The 14,030-nt window shown below is 43.7% G+C and overlaps 2 protein-coding genes across 2 annotated transcripts in view; one reads left to right on the top strand and one right to left on the bottom strand.

Annotated features, from left to right (window-relative positions):
• SPG11 (SPG11 vesicle trafficking associated, spatacsin) overlaps nucleotides 1-5,494 on the bottom strand; it is a 37,511-nt gene extending 32,017 nt beyond the window's left edge. Inside the window, exons 1-8 of the mRNA XM_035568961.2 lie at nucleotides 5,371-5,494; nucleotides 4,133-4,317; nucleotides 3,167-3,394; nucleotides 2,474-2,672; nucleotides 1,746-1,883; nucleotides 1,150-1,613; nucleotides 780-925; nucleotides 73-205 (exon numbers count right to left, since the gene is read on the bottom strand). Of these exons, the coding sequence (XP_035424854.2) occupies nucleotides 73-205; nucleotides 780-925; nucleotides 1,150-1,613; nucleotides 1,746-1,883; nucleotides 2,474-2,672; nucleotides 3,167-3,394; nucleotides 4,133-4,313 (1,489 nt within the window). The 5' untranslated portion in view covers nucleotides 4,314-4,317; nucleotides 5,371-5,494. The remainder of the gene's footprint in view (nucleotides 1-72; nucleotides 206-779; nucleotides 926-1,149; nucleotides 1,614-1,745; nucleotides 1,884-2,473; nucleotides 2,673-3,166; nucleotides 3,395-4,132; nucleotides 4,318-5,370) is intronic.
• Nucleotides 5,495-6,066: 572 nt separating this feature from the next.
• CIAO2A (cytosolic iron-sulfur assembly component 2A) lies at nucleotides 6,067-13,080 on the top strand. Its single transcript, XM_035568976.2, has 5 exons — nucleotides 6,067-6,288; nucleotides 8,409-8,573; nucleotides 9,761-9,810; nucleotides 11,492-11,537; nucleotides 12,606-13,080. Exons 1-5 carry the CDS (start codon nucleotides 6,162-6,164, stop codon nucleotides 12,701-12,703), a joined length of 486 nt encoding a protein of 161 aa, XP_035424869.1. The 5' UTR covers nucleotides 6,067-6,161; the 3' UTR covers nucleotides 12,704-13,080.
• The last annotated feature ends 950 nt before the right edge of the window (nucleotides 13,081-14,030 follow it).

The raw sequence follows: 14,030 nt of genomic DNA, 5'->3' as shown, positions 1-14,030 counted from the left end.
TGCAAAACCATAAACTGAAAGGCAATTCAATCTCAACCTCAGTCTATTGAAGTATTAAAGTATTTTACTCACTTTTCAGAAAAGACTGAGACGCACTATCAGTAGACTGTTCAGGTCCAGAGCAGGGTGCAGAAAGATTAAAAAGACTTTCTTTGCTTTTTAAAAACAAGTCTACTGTGTCTAGTTGACGATTTTCCAAACCAGCCTAGGCAGACACACAGTAGCACCGTTATGCATGTATTCTAAAAATATAGGGTACACTTATTGCTAGCACTTTTACTTCATACGCAGTAACAAGGTATGCATGCAGAAGAAAAGAAGAAATTTAAACTACATGTGCAACACCTGTAACCCGGAGTAACAAGATGACCTACTGAGTACCTGCCATGCTCTTTTAATTGGTTTTGCAGAAACTCTGCCCCAGTATCTTTAGAGATAAAATGTTAGTTAAGCAATTTATTAGAGTTTGATGGGGGATATAAAAAAAACATTGTGAGAATCAGGACTTTGAATAAGCTTACAGCAATTGAAAATTGCTGCAAACCTTCCCTATCAGTTCACTTTCTATCACACCCTTCAAACAAATTAAAAGAACCCTACTAAACGTCTACATCTAAGCTCCCTCCCTCCAAACATGACTGCACATACACTGACACTGTACAGAATTACAGTGTGGACAGATTGTTGCACAGTCCCAGACTTCTGGATTACTAGTGTTTTTTAAAGAAGGTTTCTCTCAAAAGAAGAAATTAGAGCTGTAGGACATGAATTGGACTTACCTCTAGCGCATGTATTGGAATCGAACATCGTCCCCATCCATTGAGATGACAAACAGAATCTACGACTCCAGCACTGCCATAGATCATCAATCTATTCAAAAACTCTTCTTGAGTTAAACCAAACAGAATTAAGGAAAGACCATGCTCTAAATAAAAGAATCAAATCGTAATTAGAAACACATAAGCAAGTTGCTACATAGCAAATAATAACACAAAGTTGTAGTGGCTCCATTTGGATTTCACCTCAGCAAGAACACATTAATAATTAGCCAACAGCAGCCAGACAGGCAGGAAAGAAGAAGACTACAAACAATAAGCCTCTTTACCCGAAGCCTGTAGCAGAACAATTACATAAAAAAAAGCCCTTCACCTGTCAGAAGCAGACATAACGGCACGTCTTCGTTACAATCCACATAAACAGTATCTTTGCTGAAGTGGTAATAAGTCACATCTTGTGACTCGAAATCCCAGAGAGCAAGAGTCAATCTTTCATCATTTGTTAATATTACAAACAGTGCTTTAGCTCCAGTTACAGATTTACACTCCAGTTTCACCACTTCTTGTGGTACTTCTACACAGATCTGTTTCCAGTGCTGCCTTGAATCACTGAGATTTGTACCACTGCTTTGTAAGGGTTTGGAAGGGACACACCAAACAGCCTTTGGAACAACAGCCAGCACCTTCTCAGCAGTTTCATAGATTAAGGGATCATGATCTTCAAGATGGGTAAAATACTGAAACCAAGGTAAATTCGTGTCATACGCCAAATTTGGAGAACGTGGTCTTCTCTTCCTGATTGTATTGCGTAGTGAGGATAAGTGTGCCTTCCAGGACCTGGGATGAAGAAAGAAGTTATCCATAATACCACATATTACAGAAGGAACAACGCAGATAAATCAACTTTTAACATTTCCTCAGTCAAACAATATGCTTTTTGGTTTACAAATTAGTATTTTCATTATGTACCTGTCCACACGGAAAGACGGTGACATAAGCTCCATACTGTAGTCAGAACTAGCAAGGTCATCCTCATCAAGACCTTCAGGTGGCTTCACTGGAAGACTTTCAGAATCTCTTTTACAGATCAAATGCCCAGGGAATTGTCTGAAAAGAAATCATTATTAGAATTAATTTTTACCTCCATGATAGATTATTTATTTTTTCCCATCATATTTAACTCCATCAGGAGTAAAATCAGAAAAAATGGGAGCTATCAGAGAAGCAGTTTTCTCTCTGATTAACAGTATCTACATAAATGTATCTAGGTAAGCCATCAAAACCTGATGCTATTTCCTCTGAGATAGACAATGCCTTTAAATTACAACTTTGTCCTAATTTATCAAGCAAAATCAGTAAGGCCGTATCAGAAAAGTTTAACAATCCTATATAATCTGCAGTTCTTCTGAAAGGTGTTGTCAACCTCCACTGGCAGTAACTAAGAGCACATATCCCTATTTTCCTAGAAAAAAAAAAAATCCAGTATAAAACATTTCTACTTCCTTAAGCGACAGGGCATAAAGTAGAGCAAATATTAATGGGCAATCTTTAAACAAATGTGAAATTTCTGCTCTACCCTATAGCCACTACTCAGAATAAAAAGCTGACAGCATCTCAGCTGTTACAGGACTAAGATTAGGCACTTTTTAATGTTAGTTGCACTTAACTTTCATATAGCAATTCTACTGCAAACATACCTGAAGTACTTGTTTAGATCCACAGAAATGGCACTGTTGGAAGAATTGATGATCACAGCAACACTGAGATCATATGACACTTTTACTGCAGTGAGTGGTGGTGTCATGGCTGAACTCCTGTTCTCATCCTGCACACCTCCCTGGCAGAGTGCTACATCAATGTTTGCTAGATTTGCACCATCAAAAGAATCAAATATGTCTAAAACGTGTCAAAGAAAATGCCAGGATTCAGATAGTCCAACGAACAAGAAATTACACAGAAGAGGAAGACAGTGAATTGCTGTTAATTTTCTAGCCCAAGTCAATCTTGGCACAGCAAAACACTCAGAACTGCTTGTTTTACAACAGCGTTTTAAACCTAGGTAGACTATTTCTAAAGCATCTAATTAAGAAAAGAAAGCTTAGGGACAGTAAACTTAAGCACGTTATACACAGATCTACATACCAAAAGTGCTGAAAACCAACACTCCAGTGTGGAACAAATTTCCACTAATATGCTGAGAACCTAGACTTGACCCATGACTCAGACATTTTTTATGAAATGACCAGCACTTCGCTACACAACCCCTCTGCTGAAAGCACCTTCAAAAAAAAAAGACTGTTAAAAGAAACTTGTGTGTAATCCTGACAGAAAACTGACCTTGTTCTTCCAGATCATTTACACTGCAAGCTAGCGTCTACTGCAAAGGATACAAATCCAGCCAGAACTGTCTAAAAAAAACAGAATTCCCCTGCAGAAGTTTATATCTGTTATTCTTTCCAAAACTTGCGGTGGCAAATCAAGGTTAACGCAATCACATGTCTCTAATGACGAATCTTCTCCAGGAAAGGTAAGATGCACAACAATTAAGTTATTGAGCAGAAGCAGGCATCTGTTGTCTTTAAAAGACAGTATCCTCAAAGACAATATTGAAGAAAGACCTGTAAATTTAAAGATATCTTACGATTATGGCAATCTGGTACTTTTGACTGTAAAGGTATCTCAACGAAATCACAGCTCAAATACATTGCCTCAGCTGCTATATTGATAAAAGTTGTGATTTGGGGCTTGTTTTTGTTTAAATCTCGTATTTTGTCAGGAATGTTACCTGTAGAACAGTGTCCAACAGTACAAGCTTTTTAATTGGACACTACTTTGAAGAATGCAAAAAAATCAGAAAACCATTTTTCAGTCAGCACTGAAAGCTACCATCTTTGGAAATAAAGATATTTTAGCAATGGAAACTTTTAAATAATAGGTAAAACATCAAAGCCCTAGGTCCTGCAAAGACTGCACTGTGACTGTACACTACATTTGCCAATCACGGAGCACAAGGTTCAACACATAATTAGTCTTTGCAAGATCAGTGAAGAGCCCCATCTGTTCTAATATGACAGTGAAAATTTGAGATAGCACAGCTGCATGAACATACTTATTTTTGACTTTGTGTCATCCAAACGTCTTACCCTCAACAGGTTAATTCCTTTTAACAATATCACCTTTGATTACAGAAATGTCAGTTATTTTTCAAGTTCATGAATACTGCTTCTGATCACGCTAAATCAGTGCAAAAATATTTCACGCTTCCCTTGTGTTCTGTCTCTATCTGTTTCACCTAATGAAGCAGAATTGGACCTGTAACAATTACAAATATGGAATACACGTTGAGATTTACTCACTAATATTTTTAACTTCGAGGAGCTTTTTAAGCATGTCTTCCTTACAACTGTGCAGGGAAATTGGGTCATATTTTCCATCTTCCATAGTGAATTCATAGACGAACAGTTCGTGATTTTTACTAAGAGCCAGTATTTTTGGCTTGTCTGTTTGTAGATCATAATCTTCTGTATTCTCCCACATGAAGCTGAAGATACAATATTCAGTGTGTTTATTGACCTTACTTTCCACATTTCATACATTGAACAGTCATGGAAGCATGCTAACGATGCGCAGTTTAATTTTAATCTTCTGAAGTAAAGATTCTGCCACTGCCCCTTCCCGCACCATAACATGTTTGTTCCCTATAGGAGACTGCAATGCAAGACAGTGCTTGAGGAATCCCTGCTTCTCTTCTAAAGAGAACAGATTCCTCTGTCTTTGTGTTTCTTTTCTTTAGTCACCCACGCCACATTACACTCTGCTTTAGGACTTCTTTTAGAAGGAGGAGCAGCATTGTTAGGGAGAAGAGACCGTAACACCCGTTTTGCCCCCCTGCTGCTTGGGCTGACAAACTCTCCAGGTGCCTGTTTCCACCCGTACCTGCTCTCACATGGGAGCAGGCAGTGAGGAAACAGCTACAGGGCCGCAGAGGGTGGGCACAGAGGATGGGCCAGAGCACCACACAGGCGTTGCCACCGCTCAGCGCCGCACTTGCTGGGACCCGCCGCGTGCCCGTGGGGTTGCCTCAGCACTGGAAGCCACCACAGCAGCCTGAAGACGTCTTGTGACTGCTCCAAGTCACGCGCGAGCGCTCGCCCCGGACACCAGGCAAGGAAGTCAAGCCCTCAGTTCCACACCCGCAAATCCACGAGGCCGGGCGACCTCCCTCCCCACCTTTTATGTTTTAAATCTTTGTAATCACAGAATCACCTAGGTTGGAAGAGACCTCCAAGATCACCGAGTCCAACCTCTGACCTCACACTAACAAGTCCCCCGCTAAACCACATCACCAAGCTCTACATCTAAACGACTTTTAAAGACCTCCAGGGACGGTGACTCAACCACTTCCCCGGGCAGCCCATCCCAATGCCTAACAGCCCGTTCAGAAATACCGCTCAACATCCCGAGGCACAGGGATTTAAACAGAGCGAAGGGCATTTCAGGGCAGGGTTTTGAACCCCCCCTCACTCTCCTACGGCTTTCGGCACCCCCCCCCCCAACCCGGGGCCGGCCCTCCCCCTGCCCGCCCCGCACTTACTCAGCCCAGGCTCCCGGGAGGGCGCAGCCCCGGGCCCGGCCGCCCCCGCCCGGCGCCAGGGCCTCCAGGTGGATGCCGCCGGGGGCCAGGAGGGCGCCCAGGGCGTCCTGGCCCCTGCTCAGCCGCACCCGGGCCGCGTCCCGCGGGGAGCCCCACGCCTGCCCCGAGAGGGGCGCCAGCAGCACCCGCAGCTCCCGCCCGCCGCCCGCCGCCATCCTCCCGCGGCCGCGGCTCCTCCTCAGGGGGCGCCGCCCGCCGCCCGCCCCGCCGCCATCTTGCGGGGCTGCCCCCCTTCCGGTCAGCTGAGAGCGCTGCCCCGCGCCGCGACTACAACTCCCAGCAGGCACCGCTGCCCGGCACCGCCTGAGGGGCGGTGGGGGGAGCCGCGTTGCGCGCTGGGAGCTGTAGTCTCCGTCAGTCAGCGCCGGCTACGGTGGGCGGGTGAGACCGAGATTATTATTAAATATATTAAATACATATTATTAAATAGCTCGCTATTTCCACGGGCAGCGGAAGACGTGCCACCGAACGCTGCTCCCAGCCTCCACAGCTGCCAAAACCAGGGAACCAAGGGCACGGCGCCCAACATCCCCCTCGCGGTTCTCTCAGGGGACGGGTGGCCACGCCCCGTGGGCGGAGCACGAGCCAAGCCCCGCCCCTCCACGCCCCGCCCCTCCCTCCGGGGGGCGTGTCCCAGGTACCGACGCCCCGCCCCCGGAGCTCCCCCCCCCGGGGCTGGCGGACGGTGGCCGCGCGGGGCTGCTCCGCGCTGCCCATGGCGCCGCGGGACCATGTCGCTGGTGCTGGGGCTGCTGGCGCAGGCGCTGGGCAGGGCGCTGCGGTACTCCGCGCCGCCTAGGGCCGGCCATGCGCCCCGGGGCCGGGCCATGGAGCAGGACAAGGCGCTCGAGGTCTACGGTGACTGCCGGGGAGCGGCGAGGGTTGGGGGGGGGACCGGAAGGGGCTGGGGCCTGTGAGGGGCCTGGAGGGGGGGGGTCTGTGAGGGGCCGTGAGGGGCCTGGGGGGGGGCCGTGAGGGGTCTGTGAGGGCTTGGGGTATGCCTGAGGGGGGGCCTGTGAGGGGCCTATGGGGGTCTGGGGCGGCCGCGAGGGGCCTGGGGGCGATCTGTGAGGGGTCGTCAGGGGTCTGTGGGGGGTCTGTGAGGGGCCGTGAGAGGCCTGTGAGGGCCTGGGGGGAGGCGTGAGGGGCCTGTGGAGGTCGGGGGGGGGCCGTGAGGGGCCTTGGGGTGGTCTGTGAGGGGCCTATGAGGGTCTGGGGGGGGCCGTGGTCCCGGGCCCTTGTCAGGGTGCAGGAGGCGAGGGGGGTCCCCCTGTGAGGGCTGTGGGGCAGGCCGGGCGCAGCTCCCTGGGTGCCCGCAGCCCTGTGAGGGGCCGGGGCCTGCCCCGGGCACCTTCTCGCTGTCCCCGGGCTGCCTGGGGACTGGTGGGTGCCGCGACCTGGGTGGGGTGCGTGAGGTGGTCACGGAGCCAGGGGTGCGCTGAGGGACCCGGCCCTGCGTGGGCTCGGTCGGCGGGGCGGTAACGGAACCGCTGCTCCCGGCTGTGGGAAGGGAATGGGGCAGCTGCGGGCCTGCCTGGCCGAGTGCTGCGGGAGTTACCTCCGTGTTTTATCACCTGGGGTTAGCAGGGACTGGGCGCACCTGGAAGGGCCAGTAATTCCAGAAAGGGCTGCGGGGGAGTCCAGCGAAACGGGGGTTTCGGTTCCCGAGCGACTGGCTTCTTGGTGGTCAGTCCGTGAGATACAGAGAGGTTTCACCTCTGGAAACGCTCCTCGTAGGATCCTGCAGTATTCCAAATGCTGTGCTCGAAGGCACTGCTGTTGTGTAGGCAGTTAGAGGCAGCGTGAGGATTTTATGCAATGCTGTACACAGAAAAGACTTTAAAAAAAACAAAAGAGGAAACGTTGTCAAACTCATCTTTGAAACCTGAGGGATGTTTAAATAGAGGTACGTGAAAACACCAGCAGTTCTAGTGACTTAGGTTATGAACCTTAAGCACGTAAGTAGTCCTGCTGATTTCAGTTCATCCATATTCTTGTGCTTGTGCACGATCTTTGCAGAACTAAAACATCTCTCTGTAGTATTTCAGTTTAAAAGACCGGCATCCATGAAGTACTGTTCAACAAAGTCTGCTCTAGTGTTCCTCCTGCTGCTTGGCAAAGTAACTGATAATGCTCTTGTATAAGTCAGACTTTCACACAGAAGGAGGATGCAATTTAAAGATAGAGGGAAGAATGTATCAGAAGTTACAAGGGAATGTCAATGTGAAGATAATTCTGTTCTACGTATATACGAAGTAATTCCTTGTTTGGCTAGGCTTCTGTGGTTGGCTAAGGCTAATTCTGTTTCATCGTGTGATGAAACTTCCATAAGCTAATCCAGAACACATTACCTCTATGAAAAGCAGCTCTGTTATTTTCTGTACAGGTTTATTAAACCTATTTGATCCCCACATTTTACAAGCTAAGGAGATGGCCACTGATACAGATAAATATGGATTAGTGCATTATTTCTGTACTGGCTTTCCTTAAGATGCCTTCAAAATCTTATCTGTGAGGCCCTGGCTGGGGAGTGGAGGCGAAAAAGATGGGAAGGAAAATTGACCTGTCTTGGTAAAAGGTTCGGTTTGCTTGCTTTTCAGGTTTTTCAAAGTCTAGCTGAAATATTGCATCTGTGCTTATCTTTTGGGTAGGCTAATTTTAAGTCACCTGTAGTTCTGAAAGTAATATTTATCCTTTAATAGGCATGTTTTGATTCCAATTTATTAAAACGGGATTGTAAAAACAGTAACAAGTTTAGAACCAAAGTGTGAAAAGTATGTGCACAGTGAACAAGAAATGCCTTAACGTGCCCAGCTCTGAAGCAACTCCTGAGATAATACATCACTGATAGTCACAGCTCTGCCTTTTCTGAACAGGATCAATATCAACAGTGCTGGGAAGACTGCTTCTAATGAAAAGTATCTTGTATTAAATTTAGAAAAGCAACTTTATTGTTGGTGGGTTGTCTCCTGCTTTAGATATAATCCGTACTATCCGGGACCCGGAGAAACCTAATACTTTAGAAGAACTGGAAGTGGTAACGGAAAGCTGCGTTGAAGTAAATGAGATCGGTGAAGATGAGTATCTGGTTATCATCAGGTTTACACCAACAGTACCTCATTGCTCTTTGGCGACTCTCATTGGTAAGATTTTCGTTTCATTAAATCCGTAACAATGAATGTAGAGTTAATTTTAGGTTTTCTGAATAACGTATTACTTAGTTTAAAGGCAGCATTGCTTTGTCAGGAGTTTGGCTAGGAGGGTTCTCAAGATGAAATTCCCATACAAACAAACAAGAAATAGAAGAAATGTGGAGTCATTCGAGGTCTTGTGTTTTTTTCAAGTTAGGGAGACTCTTCAAAGAGCAGCTCTCAAAAATCTACTCAGAAGTGGTACAGACTTCTTTCTTCATATTCTCCAAATTATATTCTCCCTTCCCTTTTGGGTTGTTCCCTGTGCCAGTGCGTGTAAAAAAAATAAATTATGTGCAATCAAAAAAAAAGTTACGAGCTGTTAGGAATTTGAAAGCAGTTACACTGAATGAGAATCTACACTCGCTTATTTTGCTTTTTTTCTTATTTGAGATCACATCTGCTCTCTGAAATAATTTCTTTAAATGTACCAAGATCAGCAAATCTTACCATTGCATATCAATACTAAGGTTTCACAGTCTGTTTTAAAATTTAAAAGAAAATAAACCTTTGATTTAACTACGGTTTTGTATTTGTGCTGAAATAGACCTTGCTGCTTTATGTAGAAATTGAAGTGTAGATAGTAAGCATTAGCATGCCGAACGCTAATAATTTATAGTTTGACCCTGTTAGGAGTGTCAGTGGGTTAACGCTGAGACCTGAGGATCAATTACGTACGTGTCATCTTAAACTCGGCGTTAATCATGTCCTCGGCACTTAATGTCGGCCAGGTCTTTGTTCATCAGAGGTTGTGCAATCCTTCAGTGGCGTGTGACCTTTGAAGCGCGGTTCCTCGTTCTGGTACGGGAAAGGGTTATGGCAGCTGTTTTAAATAGTTGGTTAGTGTGGGTAAGAACGTAGGCAATAAACAGCTTCTTTATTTTATTTCCTTCTCCAAACTTCCTCAGCTGCACAGATTGCTCTAAGCTGCTGTTTCTTTTGGGGTGCATTTGCTACTGCTGTTACGGCTGGCTCAGCCTGAGGACAAACTGGGGCTGCAGTTTGGCTGCGTTTGTCCACGTGTAGCTCACCGCGAAGTCAGATCTTGTGAGCAAACTGCAGCTGGCTAGTGGTCGTGCTCTAAAAATGCGCCTCAAACCTTGAATTTGACAAGAAATTCTCTTGTTTTCTTCAAACAGGCCTTTGTTTAAGAATAAAACTTCAGAGATGTTTGCCTTTTAGACATAAGGTAAGCTATCTGTTCTGGAACTTGCTTTAAACTACCTGAATGAATGTATGCCAACTTCTCTTTAAAAAAGGGAATGCTGCTGGATCAAGTAATTTGCGAACTGTGATAGAGGATGTTTTTTTCCTAAAAGCTTGTCATTTGCCTCTGTAGGGTCGAGGTACTGTCAGTGCAGTACCTGAAAGGATCTCTGAATAACTGTGGTTGTTCCTTTCCTTTACAAAATACAGTTTGTCACTGACCTTCTGAAATACACCGCATTTCAAGGGCTTTTCTGGCCAGCTGACATTCAGGTGGAGGAGAGGGTATTTTCAAAGCCAATATTACAATGAATCTAAGTCAGGCTCTTGCCTTGGGGGAAAATGAATTTAGCCTTCTGTGATATTTCTACATATCAAAGCATCGTAAAAATAAAATGTTAGTAGTTGCTAAATCTACTGTACCATTTGGGATACCTGATAGCTGTCTCCAGTGGACCCTATGTGAGCGCGCAGCCCTGAAAGCAAGATAACTACTGTCAGTTAGAAATCAGTTCAGGGGAGTTCTACCAAGCATCATCTGTGAAGGAAAAACTTCAGAATAGGTTTATTAGGGTTCAGAAGGACTGCAGAATTCAGAACTGGAGCTGGGCTGAGGAAATCTCTTTATGACCTGTCATAGGAACTGTTGTATAGATGATATATGGGCCTGACCCTGGTCATTATACGGCCTTAAAAGGGGCCAGCCCTGGCTGTGCTGCCGGAACGTAAGAGAGTCTGGAGGAAAAGGGGGTTAATATAGCCGTAGAGAAAGCTATTCAGGTTTTAGCAGGATCTAAGAGCAGACCTTTAGTGACAAACATGAAATCTTTATAGACCTTTAGAAACTTGCCCAAAATAATATAAAGTATAAATTCTTTAGCTTAGAATTTGTGGTGTTGATTCTTATTTATTTTTTAATAGTTGCTAGCTTCATCATTCCAGTTAAATGGTGTAAAGCAAGACTTGCATTTCTAGATAATTAGGTAGATGGTGATTTGTTATGCTGGACACGTGATAACAAGTAAGTTTAGCTTCAGTGAGATAAGATAAAAGGCATTGGACTTGTTTACTTGCTTTTCCTTTAGTACATCAGTTGTGGTTTGACGTGTTTTTTTCTTTTTTTTTTTCCTCCTAGGCCTGTTAAATTAAATTCATGAAGGTGATTTGTGTCTATTTAGTTTTTAGTCATATAGTTTAGTCATACAGTTCATTCTCACTGAGCAAAGCTTTCATGTCTTTTCAAGAGTTCTTAGCTTGTGAAAGTGACACTTGCAATTCTAGTGGCTTTCAGACAAATTGTCCCTGAATTGTGACCAGCAGAGAACTTGGTAGAAAGGTAGAGCCAATTCTCTCTTATGTTTCCAGTAGCCTAACTGCAATTACGTTTTCACATGAGCCATTAATATTAGAGAGGAATGAATGCCTCCACAATTTTGAAGTAGAATTATTGGTTCCTCTTTGAAAAGTGGTGGAGATTGTCTTCTGATTATATGGTAATGAAGTCTAAGATCAGTTATTGTCATTGATGCCCTTCCATTGTCTGTGAATATTTTTAAAGGTACGGATTACATGCATTGTGTGTGTATGGTACAATTTTTTTCTTCCAGTAATGAATATATTTCACTATGAAAGTATGAATCTAACATTAATAATCTCCCTTCTAGCTGGAAATCTACATATCTGAAGGTACACATTCCACTGAAGAAGACAGTAAGTACAGCTTATAAATGAGAGCAGCTTTAGACTGTTCTTTGAGAAGTGCTTTTCTTCCCCGACATTACTATCCTTTTCAGAAACAAATACTTTCTTAAAGCTTTAAAATGAAACATGTAATTGAGGCTATTTCAAAAGCTATATTGGTGTTGCAAATATATGCTTCTTGTTGTTTTAAAACAAACAAACAAAAACCAGTTTCTTGCAGGTGTTGAGTTGTGCTTATAACAAAGTAAGTTGCTACTGTGCTGCTGGATTATTAACGTGAACTTCCTGACTGATTGATCTTGCTATCTTAAAGTCATGATAACAAAAATATGTTTCTCCATCAGTGTTTAAAATAAAACTTGTAGGACACTGAAATTCTTTCAAAGCTTTAGTCAATCACTGGCTTAAATGACTGTTAAAGCCTTCCTTAGGGCAATGTCCCTGGCTTTTTTATTGTTAAGCACTGGAAATCTTTGTACAGGGGAAAATCAGTTCTTTTGATTAAATGGGCTAGAAGTTGAACCTGGAGAGCTTGGACTCCTCATTTGTCACAAGCTTCACGCTTGCAATCAGCACACCTTATATTCTTCATTATAACAAGAAAAGTAAAAAAAGCTTGGTTTCTGTTGGATGGGTTTTTTTTGTGACTGAGCTTTCATTTGCTTTTGTTCCCAATTTCCTGTTAATGTCCTCTCCTTTTGCTCTTTGCTTTTGAGCACCTTCATGTTTTTCCTGTTTTGTGACCCCTCCATTATGTCTGGCCTACCTTTTTTTTCTAGGCTATATACCTTAAATGTCTGCCTGTACAGTACTTTATCAGCTATTGTGCAAATTTCAATTTTGGTTATTACGCAAATTTCAATCCTCTGCCTAAATAGCAATTTGCAGTGAAAGTTGCTGCGATGTGCTGTTACTGTACACAGCATTTTCTCATCCTTTGAGCTGGCCGTTAACTAGGTTCGGAGAAACTTCACTGCAATATGGTGTCTTACATTTGTCATGTTACTGATAAGGTACACATTATACAGTACCACTGAAAACTGTTTCTGACTTTACCTTTCGTGTGATGTTTTGCAGTCAACAAGCAAATCAACGATAAAGAGAGAGTAGCAGCTGCGATGGAGAATCCAAACTTGCGAGAAATTGTGGAGCAGTGTGTTACAGAGCCTGACTAGTAGCTATAATACCCACAGAGTTATCATTTTGATACATTTCTTAAAATATCTTTGTTTAAAAAAAAAGAAAATAATCAAGGCCTTGAGTTTAATACTTGAGTTCTTTTTATCTTCCATATGTTTTTTTAAAAGAAATTGTTTATAAGATAGATTTAAATTATGACGAATTAGTCTGTGAAATAAAGTGAAAGTGTATAGTGTTAAGAATTTGTAATACCTGGTGTCCAGAGAAATATTTTATCTGATTAAAAAATGAAACAGCACCGTATGTCCTGCCTTCTGATAGACATTGTGATATAAATTCAGTTTTGCAGGTTAAATTTCTATATTGTTTCAATCACTGAACCATAAAAATAAAACAGATTCTTATACTGAAATGTTGCTTTCTGAGTTCAGAAACTTTTTTCTTTTTTTCTTTAAGCCTAGGTTTAGATTTCTGTTAGAGAAATAAACATGTCATTCAACTACTTCGTTGCTGATGAACACATTAAAATTGAAATGAATTCAGAAAAAGAATTTGGAAACAAGCGATTGGACTGCAGCAAGGTAGATTTTTACTAGGATGCTATTCCTGCTAAATATTTTGTTTTCCCTGTAAATACACGTTTCTGATTCTGGAAGCTTTGCTTTGCAATTATCTTGAAGGCAAAGTTATCCTTTGGGCAATGTGTTGCCAATTTGATCCTGCTCTTCCTTACAACTGAACGGCAGCATGGAAAGTGAGAGAATCCCACAGCCAGTGGTTGCCACTGTCCTGTTTCTTTTTGCTGTTCCCTCACTGATCTTATCTGGGGCATCTGTAATGTTGCCAGCTCTCATATGTTTTCTCTCTGAAGACGTTCCCTAGGGCTAGATTCCTACTGCAGCTGTGGATTCGACCATGCAATTTACTTTGCCTGAAGAATTAAGCAGGTATTTCTCACTCGGCTGTCCTCGCAATGGAAGTGACGTTCAGTATCTGCTGTACAGCCACAGGAGGGCCTCAGTGGTGGGCATGTCTGTGGTAAGAGAGGCTACTGCCATCCCCGCGTGCCCCACAGCACCTGACAAGCTATTCCGGTATCTCAGGGGATGTTACCTGGTCTATGCATAACAGTTATCCCCTGCAGTGGTTTGTATGAGATGTAGGGAGCCGTTCCCCACTCAAACAGTGATTACCCTAGTGAGTTTGTATTTGGTTAAACACTGAAAAAATCTCTGGAGTTCCATGCAAACATCTGTTGAGATTTCAGGGGTTTGTAACCATTTTAACAGTAAGCCCCATAAAGCTTTCCTGAAGGCATGAAATGATTGAATGGGTTCCAGCTAGGTTGTGCATTATAAACGG

Source organism: Cygnus atratus, chromosome 11 (assembly GCF_013377495.2).
Source record: "Cygnus atratus isolate AKBS03 ecotype Queensland, Australia chromosome 11, CAtr_DNAZoo_HiC_assembly, whole genome shotgun sequence".
NCBI classification, from domain to species: Eukaryota; Metazoa; Chordata; class Aves; order Anseriformes; family Anatidae; genus Cygnus; species Cygnus atratus.
Note: the sequence above shows the minus strand (reverse complement) of the source record. Positions and strands in the feature narration are given on the sequence as shown.

Excerpts from the sequence above, each read along its gene's own strand:
- CIAO2A (XM_035568976.2), top strand. The coding sequence starts at position 6,162 with ATGTCGCTGGTGCTGGGGCTGCTGGCGCAGGCGCTGGGCAGGGCGCTG. Across the intron at positions 9,811-11,491 it reads GTTTGCCTTTTAGACATAAG|CTGGAAATCTACATATCTGA; the intron begins GTAAGCTATCTG and ends TCTCCCTTCTAG. Across the intron at positions 11,538-12,605 it reads ACATTCCACTGAAGAAGACA|TCAACAAGCAAATCAACGAT; the intron begins GTAAGTACAGCT and ends GATGTTTTGCAG.